This window comes from Empidonax traillii, unplaced genomic scaffold (assembly GCF_003031625.1).
Source record: "Empidonax traillii isolate 1590-97213 ecotype Southwest subspecies unplaced genomic scaffold, ASM303162v1 scaffold148:size1803964, whole genome shotgun sequence".
Classification (NCBI taxonomy): Eukaryota; Metazoa; Chordata; class Aves; order Passeriformes; family Tyrannidae; genus Empidonax; species Empidonax traillii.
In genome coordinates, this window is record NW_020955341.1 from 421,264 (window position 1) to 448,435 (window position 27,172).

General features: G+C 39.8%; 1 protein-coding gene across 5 annotated transcripts in view; it reads left to right on the forward strand.

Annotated features, from left to right (window-relative positions):
- Positions 1 to 27,172, forward strand: part of SBF2 (SET binding factor 2) — a 254,794-nt gene that overhangs the window by 23,244 nt on the left and 204,378 nt on the right. For 3 of the 5 annotated variants that reach the window (XM_027884520.1, XM_027884515.1, XM_027884518.1), the window contains exon 2: positions 25,721 to 25,809. In XM_027884520.1, the coding sequence (XP_027740321.1) occupies positions 25,721 to 25,809 (89 nt within the window). The remainder of the gene's footprint in view (positions 1 to 25,720; positions 25,810 to 27,172) is intronic. The other 2 variants (XM_027884516.1, XM_027884519.1) reach the window with 1 other exon arrangement.

Sequence of the window (27,172 nt, forward strand, 5' to 3'; positions counted from 1 at the left end):
CTTTATTTGTCAGGTTAAGGAATGCACAGACCTGGAACTGTGGGGATGCTCAGTAATTTTATAGCTGATGAATCAACACTGAAAGAAACTGCTGTGCTGCCATGCTGTCCTGGCAGCTTCCAACTTGTGAAACAGCCACTTGAAGGGCATGTTTAAGAACAACCCTCAGGCTTTTTGAGCATTTCACTGAGGATTGGTTTTATTCCTACCAGGCCAAGGGTAAGGGAAGTGGAAAGGTGGCTTGTAACCAACATCCACTTGCCCTCTGGTCCTGTGCTGCTGTTCTGGGGCTCTGGGCCAAACATACATAATGTGAAAGACTTGCTAGTAAACCACAGTATTTGAAGATAGAGAATATATGCAATTTGCAACAATTTATACATATTATGGAAAAGGTTGCATTTAATAAGTAGCTAAGAAACAAAGTTATGCTAGAGACTGGTTTAAGTATGTGAGTATTTAATAATAATGTGCAGTTTGCATCTTAGTAGTCTTAAAAAAATAGTCAAAGTACTTTCAGACATGTTATCTCTTATGACAGACTCTTCATTCATCAGGAGTTGAAATCTTGCCTTTGTTTTCCCCCACTAGAAAGCAGCAGCTCCTCTGTACCCTCCTCATCCCAAAGGCATTGTACATTCTAAAGAATGTGAAAGGTATTTCTTAAAGTAAATTCTTTCGTACTCAGAGAAAGTGTTTACCTCCACTGTTTAAATGTTTAAACTTGACTGAAGAACAAAACAATATTTTAGTATGATTTGTAGTTAACTCGGATTGTGTCATTCTGGTGGTTCTATGCGTCTTACGTGGAACATTTTCCTACCAGTTTCAGTCTTTTATCTTGGACGTCTCTGCTATTCCAAGATCTAGAATCTTCTGCAGAAAAACCCCAAATGATTCACCCCTACAAGGGAAGCACCCTCAACACCGGCCTGTACCTTCCTTCCCCCCTTAAATCTCTCCTGGCACGCCTGTGTTCATGATACAGCTGAGGCTGAAGCTGTTTGCACGTCTGCGTTCTCTCACCTTCCTTTTCTGTGCAGGACTCGGTTACCAGCGGAATATCATTTTCAGTGTATCAGGACCTAATTTTGCCTTTATTAATGATATTAATTTGTATCATTTGAAGCTGGTTTTTAAGTGTGTTCTGTCTTTGGCATGCTGAGCATTAGCTCTTCTCCAGAATGTAATTAAATGATTGGAAGTTATTGGTGCTAAGGGAGAGAAAGCATCTACTGTTCATCCAGAAATAAAACATCATAACAATTCAAGCCAAATAGGATAAATAGCCCCAGGCTATTCTTATAAAATGTCTAGCTTTAATCATGAAACTTGCTGGTATGTATGGAGATGTTTACAGATATTTCTGTGTTTTTTCTCTTCAGACCTGACTTATATTTGAAGGCTTTTTTTTACTTTTACTGAAAACAATAAAACTCTGTGCTGGTATGCATTTTTTTAAAATATATAGCATATTTATGTAATAACCCAGCTTTTATGGCTTTGTTTTCCTGCTTTTGTAAAATGCTGTGTGATGTAAAATATTCTGATGCTTTTGCTCAAGCAGAAGAACTCTAGAAGGACTGCTGAAGTTGAGTCTTTTTGTTGCAGTTACTGTGCAAATTGGAGTTGTTCCAGTACAGGAATCCTTGAGGTAGATGCTGAAATAAAGGTGCTATATTTAAACTAATATGGAATAATTGCATCACCTCTGAAGCAAACAGTAGTGTGAAATAGATGAGAATTTAAAAAAACCACGTTATTTAAAGCTTGAAATTATTTAGAGTTAGGTCATTCCTTTTTGTATGAATTCAAAAGTTTCGTTACTTAAGGTAATGTTTACTTTTAAACCTGTGGCAACCTTCCTCTAGATTGTGCATTGTCTACCTGAAAGCCGCATTAGATCATTCATTCTTTTGTTAATGAATCACTAGAATTATTTGTTTGACAATGAATCACAAAGCAGGTTTGAGTGAAGCTTATTGAGGAGTGTATTATTATCAAATTTGCATCACAAAAGCTGCAACATATATTTCATTTGGTTTCATAGAGTTACTGGTCCTGTTTTTCTGTGCTGCTTCTTTCTCCCCACCCTGCCTCAATATAATCTCATTCTCTGAAGGGACAGCTTGAATTCAGACTTCTTGCCTCTGACAGCCCTTGCATTTTCTTTCCTATTGCTTTAATGTGATAATTTGCCAACCCATGAACTTCTGGAGATAAGAATCTGCCCTGGCTATAAAGTGCATCATATACTAACACAGTATTTCTTACCAGGTTAGATGTAAAAATATTTTTATTGCACTGAAGTTACCTGAGTAGATCTTCAGAAATCTATTAAAAGCAGAATTTTGTGGCATAAAATTTGCCAAGAATGTACATATTATCTTTTAGGTCATGTTAAAAAAAAAAACTGCTAGTGCCTGGAAGTAGTCACACTTCCGTATAGTCTGTGGAGGTGTATTATTCAAGTTTAGGAGTTAAATCATTGGTAGTTTCTAATACTGCATTTTTGGATATTTTTTATGTGAGTCAGATTTTAATTACAGGTATGCTTTGATCTTCAGTAAAGTCTATGCTTCTTCAAGAGCTCTTTTCTGCTCTTCACACTTGCAGTAGCTGCCCCTGTCATACCAGTATCACGGATGGCCTCTTAGGTGGCATAAACAACACATCACACCTCTGATAAAATAGCGTTCTGAACATGTTGGTCCAGTCAGTAAACCCCCCAAACATCTCTTCTGCTCTGGGTATGCCTGGGCAGTTTAACATCTCTGACTGTTTCTGAATGTCCTTGATTCTTGATGCAAGAAAACTGATTAAAGGTAAGCTGCTGTGGAGTAACAAATGGGAAGTTCATAACGTGCTGAGATCTCAGTTTATCCTACTTCATTTTGTATGGTTCGTAATGGTCTGGCTATTTGGCTGGAGGATGTTCTTTGTGGAGAGTGGGGATTTAGTGCTAATAATTCAGTCTTAAAAGAACTGCAAAATCTTACTTTGGAATTTGCTTGAATTTGGTTTGGATTTTGTATAATAGTTTGGTTTTTTTCCTTTCAGAAGAGGAAAAACTTTAAAAATCAAAATAGAATGACAGAAAACTTTCAGCGCAGTGTAGAAGTTATGAACAGAAAACCCAAGTGTGTGTATGCATTATAGTAACAGGCATTACATTTTAATTTACTGAATGTCTTTACCCTGTGTCTTTATAGGCATTTTTTCCCCTGAAAACCTGTGAGCTAAACAGTAAGCAATCAGGATGTGTGTCTTTTTCCATGCTCATACTTTTCCTTCTCTTTCTCCATCTATTTGTCAGGATGTTCAGGATCCAGCCACTGAGATGTAGGGCTGTTCCTCTATAGGTGTGATATTTGGGTTTGCTCTTTCTAAAGGATGTCAAGGCATCAGCAGCAGCCTCTGCTGCCCTCTCCTGCTGTGCTTTCTGGCTTCTGTGCTTGGAAAAGTGAGTAACTTCCAGGATGGAGCCAGGACTAAACTGGCTCTTCCAGCTTGGAAAGTGATAGAGTAGCGAGTTCCATGCACCCTCATGCTCTTCTATGAAATGGAGATATTTATAGCTTAGTACAGATTCCCCTTCCTCCTCACCAGTGTTAGTTATGGGCTGGGGAGGAAGACCACAAACATATGACTTAGATTAATCTGAAGGTGAATAAAAACCATGTGAAATTCTCATGGTACTTGTGATGGTGACATAGTTTCTTACATTTCGAGTAGTAGGCTAATCTTGCACGTTCAGGAAGGGTAATACAGTTTTTCGTATTCCTGGATCACTATTCCTAAAGTGGTAGGAAAATCACCTTAAATCTATTAGTGGTACAAGAAAAGAAGAGTAAGTGAACATTTTGTATGTAATTTGGGTGATCTAGGCAGTGCTTGACCAGATGCAAGCTGGAATTACAGTTTCCTTTTCATAAAATGTTTGCATATCTGCTTAAAGAGAGGAAAACATTATTGAAAGGTTTGAAAATGAAAATTCTGTGTAAAAAATATGTATAAAGACGTGAAAGCTTCTATGATAATTCCTTCTCAGGAATTAATTGCTCTGAAGATAGTTGGTGGGAGCACTGAGGAAGGGATTAAAAGCATGTTGTGGAATAAGAACCATTTGGGGTTTTGTACGTATGCTGTTAAATGGTTTATCGGTATTTTTAAGAGCTCCTGTTTTGGATAACAAATAGAAACACAGTTTAGAGAGAGTGTTTGAAAACTCATGTAATTGAGTGTTGTATAAATATGCACTGAAAACAATCAAGACTTGGATGACATTGTACAGGACAAAGAGTACTTACAGTGCAGCTCTGTGGGAAAAGTAATGCTTACTGCAGAAAGAATGGTCTGTCAGCTTGATAAATAAAGTATAACTGGTGCAAATTTCTGTTATCAAAATCTGCTTATCTGAAGATGCTACTGGAATCTTAATTGTGTAGTGAAACTCTTCTGAGTGTATTCATCTGAGGTGGAGAGTGTCTATGTGGTCATTTTTATGTATTTGTTCTCTCTAGCTCTATTATAAAATATGTTTTATTTGTTCAGCATACTTTTGGCTTTCAAGTTCCAGTACAAGAGACTGCAGCACTTTGCTAATTCACAAGACGTGTCTCGTGTGGAAATTGGTCTGACAAATCCTGAAAATAAAAACCCTGTGTAAGCTGTTATCTCTCCTCTGGGGAACACTGTAGGTGCATTTATGATATTATCAGTGGCTGCTGGCAAGTGCTTGAATGAGCAGCCTGAGATCACAAAATCATATTCTTCCCACAGCTGAGACAAGTTCCTTCCTTTTCCTCTGTGCTGCAGGTGATGTGGACTTTACTAAAGGATTTGGGAAGACTGTGTATTCTACAGTACGCATTGAGTAATTAGTTGGGTGTCTAGTGCACACTGATTGACTCTAATTTCCTGAGTCTAATTTGCATCAAAACTCATTCTTGAAGATAAGAGTTTTGGAAAGTTTTAGAAGTAAATCTAGGTAACATCTTGTTTAACTCCAGTTGCTGTCCTGTACTGTTTGGCAGCATTTGGTGGGTTTGGACAACCCTGAAAAAAATCCATTCTGAATTAAGGTGACAACATGTGTGAGGAAGGATATCTTGAAATAGTGTGATGGGATATCTCTTTGATGTGGCACTTGCAGCATGCAGAGAAATTCTTGTCTCTTTGTGCTGGTGTTGATGTGGAAGGATACATTTGAGAACAGTTGGAAGTAATTTGGCAATTTGATGCACAGACAATATTACACATGCAGTTCCCATGGGATTTCATAGTTTGTAGGGCTTTTACACTTTAATATCCTTTTGCACGTAGTGGCAGGGCTGAGTAGTAGTGTAAGTATGTTAGTTTGGAGGTTGCAGTGGTGCCTGTAGCCCCAGGAGTTCTTCAGGGATAGCCTTCTAGGTCAGGAATCTGGGAAACAATGCCATAACAGTTTGCTCTTGTTTCGATTTTAGTGTTTTAAAAATAAAGTGCCACTTCTAATTGAGGATTCACAGTGGAGCTATAGGCATTAGAATCAAAGCAGATGAAAGCACTCTGATGTCTGTGTAGCTGGGTAATGATTCTGAATGCTTCCTTAACATTTCTATTGAGTGCTATGATTGTGGTATATGCTGAATCCAGTAAATTACAGTTATTGTTGACTTGGATATTCAGACACTCATAAATGACCCGTAGATCAGATGGAAGACATGCCAGAGTCATAGCCAGTAGCTGGGATTGGAATATGGTAGTTTATATGAATTCATGAATTCTATTTTTTTTTGTTTATAGATAGCGTGATTTTAATAGTAACAAATCTGGTGTGCCACAGTTCTTCACCATTGTGCAATATGTGCATATGGATGAGATACAACAGTGAAGCAATCCTTGGTTTTCCTAGTCATTTATTGTCTCTGAGTTTGGTTGAGGCATGGTGCTAAAAACACAAAAGTTCATGGGTTTGGTCCGTGTATGGGCTATTTGCTTTGAGAGCTGGACTCGATAATCCTGGTGGGTCTCTTCCAACTCAAAGTATTCTGTGATTAATCACTCTTGTGGCTTTTTCAGCATGTTTAGACTAACAGAGTTGAAGATGATTCTAGCTTAAGTCAATGTTCTTTATATACAGGTGATACTTATTTCTGGAAAAATTTAAGGATAGTCTTTCCACAGAAAATCCCATCCAGTGATTTTCCTTTGAAACGGTTGCAGTTTTCATTTAGTTTCTTTTGGGAGGTAAGAGTGGCCTGTTGGCTTCAGTTTCTTTCCTAGACTAGGTTTTTCCCCTCAGGGTTTTGTTTTGTTAAATTTTTTTTTTTTAAATGTTCTCTTTGAGTGACTGCAGCTTGTCACTGATAGGTAGGCAGCTCTCCCAAATTAAACCTTAGTCATTTTTAGTCATGTAAAGCAGATTTTGCTGGAGTGTGCCAGAATGAAAAGACTTATCCTGATACATCTGGTTCTGTTTCACTATTGAAATTCTTGTAGGGTTCAAAAATAAGAACAAAAGGTAACAGAGAACACCAGTACAGAACAGTTGTCCCTGATTATACTTTATTTTGTCCTTTATTCCTGAGGGGTAAAAATCCTTTTAGTTGATACAATTTTTCTGCAGTTACAGAAGGAAGGATTCCTGAGATCTTTAATAATAATATTTCTTTTATAATGCCTTTTTCATTTAAAGTGCTAGAGAATTTGTAGTTTCATATTTGAATGTAACCTGCGTGAATTTGAATACCCCACTTACACTTGCAAACTTGAGAAGAGGGAAATTTTTTCCTTGTGCAGACTCTGTAGATGGAACATTCATGCTCCTTGCATGGAGAATGAGAAAACACATGGACACATTAACTGGAATGTATTTGGCACGTCTCTTCCTTGGGGAGATGGAGTGTTCCATAGCTGTGAGTTGTTTTCTTTTCAGAGTGGCAGAAAGTTGTTCCATATTTGTTCTTTTTCCAAGATATTCTGGCTCCCTGAATTCTTCTTTTGCAACTTGAGAACTGACTCCATCTTGCCCTCCACATGTGTTGTATCCCTGTTACCACAGAGATGGAAATCTTAAGGTGCTCCACTATTCATCTTTAGTCAAAACAAAAATGACCAGGGTCATTGGAAGGTTGTCTTCTTGGAAGGGATCTGAACATCTCCCTGGATCTGAGGGCCTGTGGGTGTCACAGGTTGGCATCACCTGAAGTCAGAGCATTCAGCACTATCTTTAGTGCCAGGCAGGTTTTGTCAGCGAGCTCATTGGGTGCTGCCATCCTAACAAGTCCATTTTGAGGATGTTACCCCTCTGACTACATGATAAATTTGACAGCTTCTTCAGCATGTGGTAAAACCCAGGAAGAAAAAATTAATGTATGCTTGAAGTGCTGTGTTCACATGCCTTGGAGGGCACGACTACTTGTGGCAAGGAAGTGAAACCAGGAAGCCGGAATTGTGACAGTGGCAGTCGTCCTCCTTCCCTGTTGTAGATTTGCCTCCCCGAGACTCATGTTCCTTCTCTGTGGCTACGGACCAGCCTTTCAGCCAGTGTATAGTGGTTACAGTACGCTATCACAGAGAAAAATAGTGTAAATTAACTTAATTTTAAACAGATTTATCTCTACTTTTCCAATGAAAATTCCTCACCTCTGTGGAATTAGTATCTCAGAACCTTTCCAGTGGGCATTGTCTGTTGGAACTGTTATTTTTGTCTTAGAAAAGATGTACTGCAATAATTAAACTTGCTTAAATAAATGGAGGATCCTACACTGAAGGAGTTCTTCAGTGTGGAAGTGGAACCATGTTTTGTGGTCATGGTGTGTCATCTACCTGCAGCCTGGATGTCACTGCCTGTGAAGAAAATGTGATTGACCTCCTGAATCCTCTCAGGGGTGGGTTGACCCTGGCCAGGGGCTGAGCTTTCACCCAGATGCTCGCTCACTTCCCTGCAGCCATACTGGGGGCAGGATCAGAAGGGCAGGAGTGCGAAAAACTTGCGGGTAGAGGTAAAGTTCAGTGACTGAAGGTGTGGGAAGGAACGAAAGGAAGCAAGGAAAGAAAGAAAGAAGGAAAGAAAGAAAGGCAGTGCAAAAGTAATCGGTCCCCATGTCCCATCAGCAGATCAAAGTCCAGCCTATCTCCAAGCAACATCTACTTTGATTGGAAAAACTCCCTCAATTTAACTAGTGAGAACGATGTTACATGGTGTTGGAATATCTCTTTGGCCAATTTGGGCCAACTGTCCCAGCTGTCCCTCCTCCAAACATCTTGCCAGTCTCTAGCCCTGCTGGCTGAGGGGACAGAGTGATGCTGTGCAAGCTCTGCTGAGTGACAACTGAAACTTTGGTTTACTATCAACACTGTTTCACTCACCTAAAACACAGCAGCACCACACAGGCTGCTGTGAAGGAAATGAACTTCACTGCAGCTATACCCAGTACACTCTGTCCCTGAAAGTCTCCAAATTCTGTCACTTAACTACTCACAGAGTAAATGGGGAATACCTGGTTTTCAAGGAAGTGGTCACTTGCTTTAATCCTTCATCTTAGCCAAACCTTGCAGCTTCAGAAGCATTTGCAGCACGAGGCTGATTTCAGCGAAGGGATTTGTTCCTTTGGCTCAGTGCAGTGGGGCTGTCAGATTATTTAACATTGCTTTCCTGAAGTGACCAAGCTGTTCTTCTTTGACTTCTTGCCCGCTGAAAGCAGACAGAAATAATTCTTATTCCAAGTTGTCTTCAGGACATTTCTTCAGAAATTATTAAAGGAGATCTAGATGATACTGGTCTTTGGAGTTAGCTGTTCTGCAAAAGCTTAAACGCTGTACAGGTTGGGGAGTAACTGAATGTATTCTTGAATCCAGAGTGAGGAGAGGTTCCCTTCCTATAAAACTGATCCCATTCTTTTAGTTTGGTTCTGGGATTGCATACTCAGCTAACCACTATGGTAAATCAGTATGTCTTCTTCTTAAAACAGAAGACCCATTTATCTTACGTGACTCATTGCACCAAATGTTACCTCAGATGACTTGAACTATCTGGAGTTACTCTGAGTTCTTCTGGCAAGGATTTCTTTGGTCACTGGGTCAACATTGTTCCAATCTGTTGTGATAATATTGTTCAGCACTTGACCTTCCCTGAATCCTCCAAAAAAAGTGACATCAGTTGTGTTTTGTGACAGTTGTGAAGCTTATTTTGACTGTCATATTGTGCAAGGTCTGTGGTCTTCATTAGAAAAGGCATTTTACGTCAATGATGTGGGGCTCTGCACTCTTGGAAATGAGTGATAACCTATCTAAGATGGTCAATCTCAACTGCTTCTTACTAGATTGACAGGTAACATAATGCAGTCTTTATCTTTTAAATAAGCAAATTTTTGGGGGGGATAAGTACATGGAGTTGTGCCTGCCAGCAACCCACGTGCAGCTTCAAACTGGGATATGTAAATAAAAATATCTTGCTCCTAAACCATGAGCAGCACATTCTAATTACAGTGTTGAAAGTGGGATATCAATCTGTTTTCCCTCCTACAGCAACTGGAAGCTCTTCTGCTCCTTAATGTGTTTGTAGCCAAACTTTCTTGGATATGCTCCCAATTAAATCAGAGTGTCTGGCCGTGCTTACGTCCTTCTGGTTCCACTGTTGAAAGTCTTTATAGCCCAAAGAAAGACAAGGTATGTCACTGATAATCCATATAGGTGAGAAAATTTTGATTTTTGACCTTCTGTTATTTCTGTTTTGTATGAAAGAGCAGAGAAAATTCAAGGTCTTGCTTAGCCATGAGGTCTTTCACGTGTGTTTATGCACCTTGTTTTTCAAGACTGGTTGAATGTGTTTGTTACATTTGCTTAGAATGTTCTCCAGACTCCCATGACAAGGGATTCAGCGCTGCATGAGCACTCCTCAGGCTCTGGTCCTTGAGGAGTGAACTTCCTATGGAGTTATTGCACCTCTGTTGTTTCCCGATATTTTGTGGGGGGTGCAGAAGTCTCTTTCAATCGCAGTAATTTGCCTTGTTCTCTCTCAAGTAGCTGAATTGTGAGGCTTTCTATGACTTAGAATTCTTATTAGGTCATTTAATTTACATCCTGGCAGGACTTCAGAAGCATGTAAGAGTGTTCTTGGCTGATGTTTTCTTCAAAACTACTGCATAACCAAAAATGCTCTTGGAGGATCACCATCTAGTTCCTGTCATACCACTGAATTCTTCTCACTGTTACATTATGAAAATGTTCTATAGGTGACCTACATGAGAACGCCACAAAACTAAAGAGAATTACTTATTAAACATTAAAGAATCCCTGTTATTAGGCCACAGCTCAGAAAAGGTTGTGGTAAGAATTGTTTTCTATGGCAATAGTACTGATTAATAAAAATGGCTTTTGTGAGAGTTTTAACTGTGTGGGGACACAGGGACTTGAACCCCTTAGAGGAGACATTGCAGTTGGACATAAGTAGCTGTAGCGCTGTCACTTGTGGTTTTACGCAATTAATCTTTCACTGAGTGTAAAAAGGGGGGGGGGTGTCCCTGTTTTGACAGGTCATCTGTCTTTTGTTACAAGTGTTGTGATATTATAATGGAAAGTGCCTTATAAGTTGTAACATTAATTTTGTGTTCTGACATCTGGCGCAAGAAAGATGTCTTGTGAGAGCAGCTGTTAAACTGAAGACAAATTAGCAGGCAAAATCTTTGAAATCCAAACAGTTCCTCTTTAGATGGGATGGTCCAAGATAATGATGTATTTAATAGGCAAAAAAGAAGAAGTGTGAGGGATGAGCTATTGGCTTCCACCTCTGTGAGTCACTCAAGGCAACACAGCCTCATGGTACACATTTTCTTATGTCCCACAATGTGGCCACTGCTGGATTATACCCAGTTTGCTGCACTGAGGTTCGGGGATGCATCTACAGTTGGGGTATTGATAGGTATTTTATATCACACTAATGAAGCAGCTCAATCAACACAGCAGCAGTCATTATGAGATTTTGAAAGAAAGTTTTGTTTTTCAGAAACTAATAGCTTCTAAATAGATGCAGATGCTTCTCTTTTATATAAAGTAGAGTTACCAGAAGTAAAAAAGTTTCATATCTGCAGCTGACATGATTCTGTTCCTCTAATGAAAAAATTCAGTAGCTACTATGGGATTTGTGTGTGCATGTGCTGGTGTGTTTTAACTAGTGGGATCCCACCTTATAAAGTTTGCAAGGTCAAGTTAATTTAGTGAAAATAAAGGCTGAAGAATGTTAGCTTCTAGTTCCTCCCTATTTATGAGTATCTAAGCGCTGCATACTAAATCATGACCTTACACTTTGACTTCCTTTACATTCTTCTATATTTGAAACAGTGTGCTCTTGCATTCCTTCCCCTTGACTCCCTTAAGAATTTTAGAATGGTTTGAGTTGGAAGAGACCTTAAAGGTCACCTACTTTCAGCACTCCTGCCATGGGCAGGGACACCTCCCACTAGACCGGGTTTCTCAAAGTCCCATCCAACCTGGCCTTGAACACTTCCAGGGATGGGGCAGCCATACCTTCTCTGGGCAGGCTGTTCCGGTGCCTCACCACCCTCACAGTGAAGAATTTCTTCCTAATAGCTAATCTAAACCCATTCCCTTTCAGTTTGAAGACATCTTCTCCTGTCCTGTCACTACATGCCCATATAAAAGGTCTCTTTGCAGTTGTCTTGTAACCCCTTTTGGTACTGGAAGGCACTCCCGAGGTCTGCTTGGATCCTTCTCTTCTCCATGCTCAGCAACTCCCAACTCCCTTACATTGTCTTCGTAGGAGAGATGCTCCAGCTCTCTGATCATCTTTGTGGCCCTCTGGATTTGCTCAAACGGGCCCAGCTGGAACCTCACCAGAGCAGAGTAGAGGGGCAGAATCCCCTCCCTCGACCTGCTGGCCAGGCTGCTTTTGTTGCAGCCCAGCGTGTGTTTGGCTTTCAGGACTGAGAGCTCACATTGCCGGGTCATGTTGAGCTTCTCATCGACCAACACCCACACGTCCTTCTCCTCAGGGCTGCTCTCAATCCGCTCTCCACTCAGCCTGTATTTGTGCTTGGGATTGCCCCTACCCAGGTGCAGGAATTTGCACTTGGCCTTGTTGAACTCCTTGAGGTTTGCACAGCCCCACCTCCCGAGCCTGTCCGAGTCCCTCTGGAGGCCATCCGAGTGTGTTGACCACACCTCAGTGTGCCCCAGGAACTTGGAAGGGATGGGTAAGATTATTCCTGTGGAGAGCAGGGTAATACAGTTTTCAGCTGAGATCTTCCTGTGGAAATGGAACAGTGTCATGGATTCTCTGCAGTGTGTTGACCAAAGAGGGACTGGTTACAATTGGTAACTCGAGTAACACCTGTATACCTGGTAGAAGAGTTAGAGGAAGCTCTTTGGTTTTCTCGTACTTCAGTAAGCGTAATTTATTTACTCAGCAAGATTTGACATTGGCATCAAACCAATAATAATGTTAAAAGAGGGATTCTGCAGGTCTACCTCATTAGCAAGCTGATATTCAAGGAGATTAACTAATGTAACTTTGTAGAAAGAGCCAGCATTTTTGGATGTATGAGTAACCTTTCAGGTGATTTACATAAGAATGAGACATCTAAGTAGCGACCAATGGCTTGGCTTTAAAATATCAATTTGTGAATTTTGTTGATATTTTTTATTTTTAGAGGAAAAATGCTTTTCTTATTAGCTTTTTATGTGTTACAGATAGCTGCAAATGTTTGGCTCTTCAAGAAATTTTAAAAAACATTCACAAAGGTAACTTGAAATGCTGTGGCCATTTATTTCAGTATTTTTGCTTAGAGGTCAGATACGTGAAGCTATGAAACCTATAATTTCATGTTTCTTTTCTTAGCACAGCTGTGTTCTTTCCGTAGGTCAGTTAACTTTAAAAGGTGTATAAAGATTTAAGGAAAGGTAGAATGTATTCGGTTTAAAAGGGAACAAAGATGTCTGATTTGTAGCAAAGATTAGTCTTTAAATACAGAGTCTAAATCTTCTGATTAAAAATACATGAGGTTGGTGTAACTGGAACTGTCTTTTAATGCTGTGTTTGCTCTTCCTCACGGGATGGAAAATCTTTCCAGAATCTTCTTTACGTCTCTCAGAGGATGCACTCTCTTCTCAGTTATCATGGGTCTGTGTGTTGGGGAGCCCTGCACTGCAGTGCAGTTATCAGCCAGCTCTGGGAACTATTTTGCTTACTCTTTTGCAACATTGCATTCCCTGTTAATTAGATACATCCGACTCCGTGGTGCCTCTGAAACAAGTCAATGCTTGAGAAGACACATTTGGTCTTGTGCAGTGACAGTTTTTCTCATCAGCAGAATTTTCAGGTGATAATTCACGCTGGCAAGTTAATTTTATCTTTTTTTCAAAACTAGGCTGTGGTAGGGACAAGATTCCTCTTGCAATCTGTTTACTCGAAGTCCTTCTGACAGCAGGTCTAAATGGTGTTACTCAAACAGTTGTAATTTTTGAGCAAAAAGTATTTGTGTTCCTCTTAGTGGTTGTTTATGCATCTCTCTAACGGGGAAAGTATGTAATTTTATGTACATGTTGAGAACCCATTTGCTTTTCATTGTTTCCACTTTTTATTTCAACATGCAGTAGGCACGAAATCTTTGTCTTTTACTGGGGAACACTTTTGAATCACCATTTTTATGAGACATTTTGTTTCAGGGCTCTTTATGACTGAATTTGAGCTCTTTGGCTCCCCCCCCCCCCAAACAAAACCGCTCGTTCAGACCATTGGATACAAGGGAAGTCTCATTGTTTGCCCAAGAATGTCTTTGTCCAAGAGTTTACACATCTTTTATAAAAGGAGAGTCAACCTCAGTCTTGTGTGCTTAGTCCAGCCTATGTGTCCAGCTACTACTGGTCTTACTCTCCCAAACAGAGTAGATCTAAAAATATTCTGTTACCATATGCATTAGCTGGGGAAGCATTTGTTGAACTCAAGGCACTGTTTCTATAAAATAGTTGGATCTTAGGATAAGCAACACAAAAAGAAGTGTGGTGATGGATTAAATTTGATAGTAACTTCATCTTATTGATATACTTCAGGGTTGGCATTCTGCTTTTTTCCTGTAAGTGTGCTTACAGGCGAGAGTTGAAGGGGGTGGAGAGAAGCTGACAGACAGCACCGTGTGCGCTGCAGGAACCTCATTTCCTTAGGAAACCCGCTGGGGGAGGGTGAAGGTATCCTGGAGAGCAAAGAGCAGCTTGGCAGATACTGAGAGCTCTGAGTTCGGGCAAGTTTTTGGGAAACTGCTGGACCAATAGGAGAACTGTACAAGTATTCCAAGTCAGACAGAGCTTCCAGGGCAGTAGGAGTGGTGCTGCACAGCAGGCTGTGTGGAGCAGGTGCTGCAGATGCCAGAGGAGTTTATCAGAGCCTTAGACTGAGGTTCTGCGTGGGATCAAGGCTTTCAGGGATTTAGGCTTCAGTAGCCTGTTACTCACAGTGCTACTTGTTCTTCCTCATCTCATCCAGATTTTTAGTGTGTTTCTGTAGTGAAGTTTTGTGGATCTTTTTGGGTTTTCTTTTGTTTTTTTCCCCCTTTATTTTTTGTTGACCACTTTTTAAAATGAAAGTAGAATTGCAATGTTAGGAAGCTTCTTCAGAGTTTTTGTTTAGGGTTTAGGCTGCAGCTTGCCTACATTCTGGAGGTCTTGAAAGGACTCATTAAAATTTTAATTTCATTATGGTATATGTATGGGTTTTCAAAATGAATAATTTATTATGATACTCTAGATGGCTCTTAAAATGGAATTACTTTGAGCAGCATTTTATCTTTTACTTTGTCACATGACTCTCTCCTATTCCCACAGAATGTCAGAGAAGGAATCTCTCTTTGCATTGGTTTATAACTTTGTTTATCAATGTTCACACAAGTATGAATGATGAAGATTTAAAAAAAAACAAACCCTAAACTGTATTCTTAACATTTTCAGTAGAGCACAGTAGCATGTTTCCACATTCAGTTTGATAGTCTGAATATTGTTTAGGATTTTTATCTGTATTATGTAGTTCATAGATCTAATAATGACTTTTTCTGACTATGGCAAATCATGCTTGCAGAAGTTATTTTATATATCTGAACAAACAGCTTATAGTCAGTAAAATGATAAATCTGGGCTTCCTTCCCTCCAGTACCAGTTTAGCTTTGTTTGCACTCTGCTCCTGGGAAAAAAAAAAATGTAATAGGAAAACTCCCCCACATAATAGAGGTTAAAGCCTGATTTACTTAAATATGCCGAAACACTTGGTTAATTTTTTAATTTAAGAGTCTGTTTTAATTATTGCATTTAGACCTGAATATTCATATTCAGGAATCCTGTAAATAAATACCGATACAGAGAACTGTTATAGATAATTTTCCTTACCTATTATTTTCCTGTAAAGCGATTTAGAAAAATGAGTTTCAGCGCATGAACATACTTCTTTAAGAGTTAAATGTAGAAAGCTTTTCGTGAAGTTGTTTCTTTGCTGAATTCTAGAATATGAATAGCTTTCTTTATACTCAGCAAAATCAGATAACAGTTACAGCAGCTTACATCTCTGGACTGTAAATATCTGTAAACTTATTGTAACCTTGCCATCTGTGCTTGGTTAAAAAAACCAACCATACAGAAAGGAAAAAAGGTAGAAGAGAAGTATTTACTCAGGCTGGTTTTTTTTTTTTTTAATGCATTCAAATTTTCTATGCTGAAATGGGTGTTGATTTAATGTGTTGAAATAATAATATTGAAAATGTAACATTATTTTGGTAAAACTAGAATCTTACAGTTATGTTTAGGAAATTTCAAAGTGGAGCTAAATTTTTATTTATTGGATATCTCTGTTAAAGATAACTCCAAAGGATGGTTGTAGAGGGAAGATAACTTGCTGCTAACAGAAATCATATTTAGTAGATAGGGCAGTGTTATTTTTAAAGCTGAGCAGTATATATAATTAGTTAGAGCAGTATACATAATTTGTTAGAACTGAGAAGCTGACTACATTTTCTTTTCTTTTTTTTTTTTTCTTTATTGTGAGTAGTCTGAGAAACTTAAGACATTGATTCAGAGTACAAAGCTGAGTGTGGTTTTGGCATCCTGTTTTTTATACCTTCCTTGAAAATAAATTAAAAATATTTTTTCCAAGACAGCTGGGAAGTCTTTTTCAGTCCGGTGTGTTCAAAAGACTGTTTGTTTAACAAAGCATGTTTATTTTGAAGTCTGATCTTCCCTTCCTATGCAGAAGCTGGCAAAAGTGATTTGTTTGCAAACAAGAAGGGGAATTGTCAGTGAGCAGGAAACTTTCTCCCTGCCAGCTGCCCAAGCCTTTTCCCCGATTTCTTGAATGTCATGCCCACCGTTGGATAGGGGATTACTTGAAAATTATTTAACATTAATTGTTGCTTTTTTGTCTGTTGTTTTCTTTCAAGACTTTTGCTAAGCCCTGTTACTGTCCACCCCGCAGAAACACAGTGTTTGTCCAGAAGGGTGTTATGTCCCAAACTTATGTTTGGAAGGAAGAGTCCTGAGGCCCAGCTATTGCAGCCAAGCTGCTTTAATTTATCAGTTACTTACCCAGGTAAAATTTTGGGGCAGTTGGAATGCTAGTGAGAAGTGGAGGATGATGCAGGGTTCTGGCACCATCATTGGTTATAGACCAGAAAAGCTTTCTCAAGGACAGTTCATGCCGTTGCAGAAGTTCCTGCGTGAGCTCTCAAAGACTGTGGGTGCAACGGCAGCAAAAAGGAACAGCTCCTTACAGAACTCACAGTTGAAAAATGTCAGTGAGATCGTTGCCACTGGTCACTGCAGTTTTGTTCTAAAGCAGGGCTTTCAGAATGAGACAGCACCTTGCATGGCTGATGGTTTTCCGAGGGTGATACTGAATTTGTGATGTTTGGTATGTTTTTTCAGAAGGGTTGGACACTAATGGAGCCTTGGCTGACCCAGTCATTGTGTGCACCATCAGCCAGTGCTGATGTGCTGTATCCTACTGAGAAGAGTTAGAGGGACACTGCTGCAGTAGCTAAATATGCATCTGACCTATGGGGATAGTTATGACATCCCCTGTTCTTCCTCTTCCTTCTGCCCGTGCTTTTTTCTCTGTTTACTTCCTCTTCTGCTTTTTATGGTACTTACCCATTTTCATTTCGCTTGCCATTGATACAACTTCAGGGGATGAATTCCATCCATAAATGTGAATTTTCCCTTGTCTCTTCAAACCTTTTATAGTGGTTTCCTAACTGAGTAGTAAGCACTAACCTTCTTTCAGCAGGAACACCAGTTGATTCAATGGAATGAAATATGGCATGTTTTGCCATTCCCCCCTCTGCCACCTGCTTTAACCTAATTAAAAGCTAGAATAGTTTTCCTCCTTTATTTACAAAGCATAGAAATGACTTCTAATACCTAGGAGTAATGAAGATATCATTAACTTGCCTAGGAGAACATGTATTGCAATAGTGGGAAGGATGATCCTGTGAATAAGGTGCTAATCTAAGATTCAGGTGAGGTCACTTGAGCCTGTTTTTTATACATCCTTGGTGTGCAGATCCCTTTTTCTCTGCTTCCTTCCCTTGTGTATAAGATGGGTTAATGGCACTGCAAATTACAGAAGTACCAAAGTCAAATAAATATCGAGGCATTCAGGATTTTGGACCATCCAAGTATTTCAGGTAGTCCTGCCTAGCAGTGCCAATATATTTGGGGGGAAGATTGAAATGCTACTTTTTTTTTCTTTTTTTCTTTCTGCTAAGTTCAACAAATTTTTCCTGTTTACAAAGAAAAGGGCCTGAGGATCGTCTTATCCTATTATTTGTGGCATCCTTGATAATATGGCAAGCCTCCAGAACGTCTGTCGTTCAAATTCCCGGGATTGTTGCATGTGTTTCTTTGACCTGATTAAGATGAACTGACTATGAGTTGTGACAGTTGTACAAATAGTGTCTGTGGTCACTGTGCAAAGCCCATCTTCATTCCATCTTCCTGAACGTGCCAGCATTTTGTTTAACCTTCTGTGGCCATTGGGCTGCAATAAAGTCTTTATTCTCTAGAATACATCTGAGTTAAACGCTCTTGATGTCAATGTCCATGTCCAGGCTACTCCAGGCTTTAGGATGCACATGGCCTGTGTTGTAATGGACTTGGACAGATTTTTTTCAGAACATCATGCCATGTGTTTTAGGCCTCTCAAAGAAATATTTTCCTTTCTAGGTGTTTAATGTTAGTTCTCCTTTGGCCTTTTGTTCACTTGGGTTTCAGCTCTGACTTCTGTAAAGGGGCTGAGTTAAAATGGGGATATCTGTGATTTTTCTGTCTTCTGGCATCAAGATTTCTGTGGTGATGTTTTTAAAGTGCAGGGAGACCTCCAGCACATTTCTGTTCCCTTTTACAAATGGAGATACAAGATGGAACATGAGTTGTGTTCATGCTTCCCTGAAGAGCTTTTCTGGAACTCCTAAAAGTGACAAGAATCCTGGGTAGTTTAAAACTTCTGCTGTTTTCAAATTGTTTAAGAACTTTGATATGAAAAAATTTTACCTCACAGCAGATTTTAGTGATGTCTTTAGCACTAAGTTTTGAAAAGGATAAATGGTGCATCTCCACATCTTTCACATTGACAGCGTGTTTTTAACTCCCAACATCTAAAGTTGTACTTCTAAATACTGAAATTATTTATTACCTTTGCGTGTAGGATCTATAATGGTATTTTTAAAGTAATTTCTGTGGCATAGCTACAGATGTTCTTTCTCTGTGACCTGTAATGTTTCTTCTTCGCACACCTGAAAATGGTACCTTTTGTATCAGATCACCAAAGCGCTTCCATTCAAAGCTTTGTGTGTATGGCTAATAATACTTAGTGCTCAAATGCATTTTTATCAGGAGTTTGTAACTGAAAAGACAGAGTTTATCACAGTTCTCATTAATTTGGAATGTAAGTTGCATTAACAGCTCGCTTCTGGAATTTCAAGGGCAAGCAAGAGATGGCATGTGACCTTTCATGGGGAAAGATTTATATAAGAAGGGAGTTTAGGGGACTAGGGTTCAGGAACCAGCAAATTATGCCAGAATTTTAATGTGTTTCATGCTTGTATTGTTTAAAGGAAAATATGGGAAAAGGAAAAGGAGAAAAAGGGCAGATCAGAAAAAGTTAGCTGGGGAGAAAAGTTACTTTTTCCTTACTAGCTTAGGGTATAGAGTGCTCGTTCACAATTCTTACAGGCTGAAATTTGGGGTTTGGTCTTGGGTAATTCACCGTGTGTATGTTTTGTACAGGGATAAGAGGGAAAGGTCTAAAAATTTGAAACCTGATTTACTTTGTAGTCAGCTTTGATTCTAGTGGATTAAAGAGTTAAGCCATCTTGAAGATAGAGATACTCTTGGATGGGGGTGATGATGGTGATTATTATTACCTGTCACCTTTAGTGAAAATGAAAGTGCTATTCATTGCCACAGGTGTAAAATTACAACTTTGAAAATTGCTGCAATATCTTTACAACTTTTGCACTTTATATGACAAAAAAACCCCCTTCTACTACAAAATGAAAGAAAGAAAATGCAAAGTGCTTGAAATATAGGGATAGTCTTGCTTTCACAGGAGTAACTTTGTAAGATAACAATATGGGTCTATTTATGGTTTTAAGGACAATAATGGCAGTAGTTTTTTTTGGAATTATGTCTTCTGAATTCTTGTTACTGCCAGGCATGTTTTGTATATATAATAAATAGTGAGAGCAATTACTGGTTTACATGGAACACGCTGGTAATATGCAGGTTGTCTGTGCTGTGCTCACACACATGAACTGCATTAAGTAGTTTGTTGTCTGAGAGGTGTGTATTGTATATCTGGGTGTAAGTGGTTTCAAAAACCTCCAGAAGCTTTTGTCTAATTAATTTGAATTCAGTCAGCAGTGCTAGCTATGGACTTTCCACCATGGTTTTGGGGACAGCCTGCACGTTATTTGAAAGGATACCAAGAGACAGGAATGCTTTTATTGGTGATGCAAAGGTCCTTCTAACTGGCTGTGGTTATCTGAAGCCATTGACGTATTTTCTGATTTAAAAACAAGGTGTCAGTGCTAATGAGTGCCAGTTCACAGATTCACAGAATCGATTAGGCTGGAAAAGACCTCTGAGATCACCAAGTACAACCTTTGACTGATCATCACCATGTCAACCAGACCATGGCACTGAGTGCCATATCCAGTCCTTCCTTAACACCTCCAGGGACAGTGACTCCCCCACCTCCCTGGGCAGCCCATTCCAATGTCTGATCACCCTTTCTGTGAAGAAATTCTTCATAATGTTCTTAAAACCTCTGAAATCTTGGTAGATCTGTGATATGTAAAACAGATACGAGCAGCCAGTGAGGAGGTTGCTGCTGGTGTTCACTGGCTGTTCACTGTGTGGTGTCACATTTGTTTAATTGGCTTTAGTTAATGGCAGTTTCATTTGGATATTGGAGGAATGTCCTTTTAGTGTTAATTAATAAAAAGGGCTTGAAAGAAAACTGGATACAGTGGAAGGAATGTGGTTGAAATATGAAACTTATTAATGGAAAAACCTTCATCACCTTTTTTTTTGTTTTGTCATCATGTGGCCTTGAGATTTTTGCAGAGTTGTCAGCAGTTACCAGTAGCATATATTGCAACAAATGATAGTTGTTGAAAATCCCAGATTTCAAAATCAAAAGAGCAGATTACTGTTCTTTTTCTGTTTCTGCCTGTTGTGCTAAAGCAGTCGAGAATGCAAATTCACTTAAGTGTTGAGTTGCAGCCACCTCTTGAATAACCTGTTATCTTCAGACATAACTTCTGTGCTGGAAGTTGGATGATTTAACAGAAGTCAGCTGAAGGCAGGTATCGGTCACACCCCCTCACCCCAAACCATGGGGTTCAGGGATTCAGTACAATTCTGCTGTCATGCAACTAGTTGGATTGAAAAATGCCAACAGAGAATCAACAGTAATTGAGCTATAAAGTGTTGGGAAAATGTGGTGAGCAGACTGTACTGAATTGGTGTTGTTATTAAATAGAAGAGCAGCTTCTGGGTCTTCTCTTGCACAGGTTTTAACCTTGTGTAGCAGAATTAAGCATTTTTATTTACCTCTATTTGCATTCATGGGAAGGAGTACAGTCAGTCTGTCAGACAGACCTTTTCTGCTTATCTTTTTGTTTCTGTGTAAGGAATAAATGGAAATTCTGTGTTTGGGTAAGGTACACTTCCAATCCAAGTTAGCAGCTTCTTCTGGCAAGAGCAGGCCAGGTCCTCACTGCCTGTAGCTTGGAGATTCTTTCAAGTGATTCTGGGTCTAAACTTTTCACCAAGTTATTTCTGTAATTGAGAAGAATAATTCTATTTATTTTCCAAATTTATCAAAGTTACAGTGAATTCTGTTTCGTAATTGCAAACATACAAAACTGTGATATTCTGAAGAATTGCCTTGATTTTGGAGGATTGCAGGTTCATTAAAAAAAAAAAGAAGAAAAGGCAAAACCAACAATCCCCCCAAGCCAACCAAAGTTTAGTGGGATGGAAAGAGTGTTTTCCATCTATCTGTGTTGTATACAATTTAAGAAATCATGTGAAATAGTTAGATTTTATGGATTATTAGTAGATTTGTAAATCTCTATCACAGGACTTTTCTGTAGAAGGATTAAACGGTGCCTTTTCTGTTGGAGTTTTGGTTTTATTCACATCTGATGGATGTGAATACTTATTTTCTAATGCTCATATCTTGGATACAGATCTATTTTTTTTCCCTTTATAATGCTGCATTTTTGTGGTATATTGTACATGCACCCTTCCATGAACTCTTTTTTTAAACTTTGAACTTTCTCTGTATTTAAGTTGATGATTTCCTGAAGATTTATCTTTACTGCCGTGGGCCTTAACTTTGTTTAATAACCGGAAAGCTTTTTGAGGATTCTGTGAGCTGTTTGGAAAAGGATCCTTTTCTAAATTTTTTGAGAACTTGGATACCAAATCAGTTGCACTTGCACTAGAGGGAGATAGAACATATTCCTATTTTTCAAGAGTGTTTTCCCAACAGTGACCTCCAAGACATTTGATCCCAGAGGTGAACTGAAGTGCAAGTTCAGGTGGCATAAGAAGTTCATTCTGGCTTTCAGAAAATGTTCAGAAGTGCATTTCTATCAAGTAAATTCCTACAGAGGTTTAGAATCCTTCTAGAAAGCGAAATAGAATTACATACATTAAAGTCTGATACTGGTGGCCAGCATTAGTGGCCTTCTAAGGGAAGTAACCTAAAAAACCTGACAACCTTTTGATATAAAGGAGACACTATTAAAAATTTAAAAGCAAAATTGTGCATCTCTTCATTCTGAATTAAAAGAAGTTTCTGTAGGAATGTAGGGAGGATCTTTGTAGCAGTCAAATAAAAAGAGAACTAGAAGGATTGATAGCTTCAAAATATGACTAAATAGAAGACATTTTGAGCTACTTTCCTGGATTTCATTATTTATAAGTGTAGTTGACAGTGTCACAGATTTCAGTCTTTTGAGATCTGCATTCGGAGTAAAAGATAAATTCGCCTGTGTTCTCACAGAGAAATTTAGGGGGCTCAGACATAGCAGGGACTGTTTGCTGCTGTAATTCTTTGCTGCTTCCTTTTCTGGGAAGTCTGGATACGTCGGTTCACCTTGTGCCTTCTGTCCTTTCTTGCTGTTGGCATCTCAACCACAAGTCCTGCTCTGCCTGCAAGGTGTTGGTGCTCACTGATGCCTTGGATGCATTTGTTGCTGTCTCTTCTTTGTGCCACCTGCCAACATTAGGACAACTCTAGGAAGAAGAGGTTTGATAAAGATATGACTTAGAAAAGTAGGTAACGTGGTAATTTGAGACTTCTGATACCGAATCCATGAGGTGACAGCCCTCTTGGGGTGAAAAGGAGAGTAGTAGCAACTGTCAAGTAGGTGACTGCATAAAGGAAAGACAAGTTCTCTGAGTGGGGTACCAAAGGTGAAGGGTAAGAGGAAAACACAGAAGGGTGAAGGCTGCTTATTGCATGCTGGCAATAAAATACATATCAATTCCTGCCATATCTAGTTGAAAATGTAGCTGTTCTGTTATTTTTTTACACGAAAAGGGGAAACAGAGACTGGATGCCTGTAGAGGAAGGAAGGAATGCTGGAGTGGGTTTGTCTGCCTTAGGAGGGAAGGTGTGTGGCGCTCTGCTCTTCCCAGAGCTGTTTAGGGAGGGAATGGTAAAGCCTTTGCATTTATGCCTCCTCATCTTGGAAGGATGTTGAGATGAAATGGTGGAGGGGAGAAGAGTGATAATTCAGTAGAAGATGCTGTGAAAGAGTACACAAGGGGAACGCTTGATCTTAAACAAGTGAAATAAGTGACTGGTGACCCTATTCAGTTCCTACAGTCTAATAGATAGGGAGCTCCATTTCCTTACCAAAACTGAGGCTGTAACCATGCCTATATTGGTTCCTTGGTTTCTGGTACATCCTAGCTCTGCTTGCTGGGCATCTCTGCAGCTTCTCTGTAACGGGATGTGTCCTTTACCTTTTAACTTGCTGATTTCATCTTTTACTGCTGCTTAGATCTCATAGCTAACCCAGTCTGATTGCAGTTCTTCAGCAGGGTGCCCTGGGGAATCACAATCAGTATGTGCTTTTGTGGGGGTAAGATTGCTCTTGGGAGTCTGCTCTGTGTACTTGATATGCCCATTGTACCAAGAACATCTGTTCCTAAATTATTTTCAAGAGACAGTCACAGAACGTTAAGTGTAAATATTCATAAACTGGAGAAAATGCTTCTTAATAAACCATCAGATTGGGTTTACCTAAATACTTGGTAAAAAATTATGGTGAGTTTTGAGATACAGCAGCAAACTCAAACTGTAAATTAGCAGGCAGCTTAAAGGAAGCCTATTTTTTTTGCACCTTAACACTGATTTATGCTAGTAGACTTGAATTGTGTCAGACTGAAAATTGTTTTCTGTGGTAAAGTCAGGAGAATAATGTATTCATTGCTGCTGCTTGGGTGTCTGCGGAGGAAGCAGCACATGGACTGCTACTACTAATGCGTAATTTGTACTGCCTCATAATATCAAAGTATAGCTTTGAGAATTTTCCAAGAAAAATGTTTAAAACTTGTAATGTTTAACCTCAATTTTAATTGTAGTATTATTTTAGAGAAAAGGTGATCCAATTGAATTTGGTGGGTCTGCTATTAAAAGGGGTTTTAAATGGTTGCAAATTTCAGCTTTGCCACTGATGCATGTACAGACTGGGCAATGAGAGGCTGGAAAGCAGTGCCATGGAAGGGGATCTGGGGTGCTGGTCGATGGAAAGTTGAATCTGAGTCAGCAGTGCCCTGGCAGCCAGGAGGGCCAACCATGTCCTAGGGGCATCAGGCAAAGCATCACCAGCCGGGCGAGGGAGGGGATTGTCCCGCTCTGCTCTGCACTGGGGCGGCCTCACCTTGAATCCTGTGGGCAGTTTTGGGCACCACAATGTAAAAAAGACATGAAGCCATCAGAGAGTGTCCAAAGGAGGGCAGTGAAGATGGTGAAGGGCCTTGAGGGGAAGCCGTGTGAGGAGCAGCTGAGGGCACTTGGTGTGTTCAGCTGGAGAGGAGGAGACTGAGGGGACACCTCAGTGCAGGTACAACTTCCCTGTGAGGGGCAGAGGAGGGGCAGGCACTGATCTCTGCTCTGTGGTGACCAGGGACAGCACCCCAGGGAATGGCCTGAAGTTGTGCCAGGGCAGGTTTAGGTTGTAGATTAGGAAAAGCTTCTTCACTGAAGGGGTCGTTTGTTAAACGTGGCAAACATAAGTTGGCGGCTGTTGTTTGCAAACTTTATCTTGTGCATTGCTCAGTTCTGGATGATCCTAGTTTTCATCATTCCTTCAGGATAGTATTGATTAATGTCAAAATGGCTTTCATTTTGTTGTGTTCATTTGTTGATGTATCCCAGAGCTAAAATCCAGTAAAAAAATAATGGAAAAGAAAGTTACGATTATTTCAGTACTTACTCCAGGACTTCAGAAGGTGAAGAACAGAATTCATGTTTGTAGTGCGTTCCTGTACCATTCAGGATGATGCAATGCTTCAGTGGTGGTGTATTTGCGGTGTTTCCCAAGGACTTTCTCTCTGTACCATTGTGCCTTCCAGAAAAGGAATGGGTAAAAAAAGAAGACAGTTGCATCAGAGAAGTTATCAGAAATTAGCAGCTTTTCATGACATCCTTCTGTGTGGAAAACCACTGCTGATTTGTCCAAGGAAACCAATAAGTACTGGCAAGGAGCTAGTGTGTCCTGGATGAACCATATGGATTTTTAATCTTCTTTCAGTCTGTAGGCTTCTTTTGGAAGACCTCTTCATGGTCTCACGTGACAACTGTGTGCTTTCTTTTGTAAATATCACATTATCTGTTATATTAGTTTTGAACTTACTACTTTTTGTATAGAGATACTAGAATTATCAGTAATCACCTGTCATTTTGAAAACACACATGATGGGCAGAGGCTGAATGCAGCTCTTGGCTTCATTTCATGCCATGACTCCTCGTGTTACTGATGGAGAACCTTTAAGGTTGTACTTATTTTGTGGTATGCAAGACATATTTGAGGAGCCTGTTCTGCCTCTTGTGGTGAAAAATTTCCTAATAATAGGTATATTCTAAAAATATTCTTAAATGTGTGGTGATTTAAATTTCAGCAGTTTGCCTTTAAGTAACAGAATTTTTATCTTTCAGCAGGACCAACAGAAGGTTTGGGGAAAATAATACAGAGGTTTCCTCAGAAGGACTGGGAAGACACTCCTTTTCCACAGGGAATAGAGTTGGTAAGTTTGCATTACATTTTGGAATTTTTAGAACTTCTTTCACATCCAACTGGAAGATACATCTGCTTTCATGTAATGGTCAGTCTTCTCTTACCCAGCAGGGAATAGGTAGAAATTACTTGAGTAGAGGGGATAGATAATAGCTTTAAGAATAATAGTTCTGGCTAACAGAAGCTAGTTTATTCTGGTCTGGTCCACTGAGTAAACATTCCTAGAGTGTAGAAAATGTCTGCTGCAAATTTAGAAACAGTGCATTTAAAAGAAACATATGTTTGTATCAGTAGGTGTATACTACCTTTTTAGGAGCATCCCTCAGATGGCAGATGGCTTTTCATTGTCATGTTCAAATAATTACAAATGTGTATTTGCATATTGTAGATATAAAAAAAAAATTAGTTTCCCATGAAACTGAATTTATTAAAGAGGTCAGTTTTTACCCTGTGTTCTGTCCTTATGACACATGTCATAAGAGCTGCTTCCACAAACAGTACACTGAGCAAGGCTGGCGAGCAGGATCCATTTTAAATAGAGAATTTCCAAGGTGCCACTTCTTTCCCTTCCTTGGTCTCATACAGTGAGATGCAGTGAAAAGGTGTATCTAACTTATCTGGATCAAGGATTCACTAAACATCTGGTTCTAAAAAATCCTAAAGAGGAATGAAGGACTGTGGCCACATTCTGCAAATTAGGTTTCTGAGAAGTCAGAGCGAAACTTTCTCTGCTGCGAACTTAGTAACTTCTGGGACAGGATGAGCTAGAGAGGGAGATGGCCAGTAGAAAATGTTGCAATACAAGTCTTCGTACAGTGGGGCAAAACCAGTGGCAGAGGACAGAGACAGTGTCTCTTCGCTGAGTCGCTCACACAGAGGCAGCAAACAAAGGCAGCTTTTGCCATTCCATACCCCTCAGCTGGCGCTCAGCTCCCCGGCTGCTCCCCACTGCAGCAGAGGTGTGTGTGCTTCGCTGTGCCATGTCCGTGGCTGGCTGCTCGTGTCCGTGGCTGGCTGCTCGTTTCCTTCAGCTCTGTGGTTTCATTTCTGCCCAGCCCAGCCCCAGCCCCGCGTTTCAGGGGGTGTCGCAGGGTAATTGCCGGGCTGAGCTTCCCACACGCGGCACGGATGGTCACAGCGCTTGTGGTGCACTTGCATAACTCTGCATTTGGCAATGCGCTGCTCTGCTGAAACAGGGGAAGCTCCTGCTTTCTCTGAAGTGTTCCTGTTACTTTACGACATTATACCACTCTCTGCAGCAATTGCTGTTTGCTCTAGCTGTTAATTCTCTACTTAATACATTCCTGGCCAGCAGATGCTTGCTGACTGCTGCCCGAGTTCAGATAAGTACACACAGTTGTAGTTCATTAGAA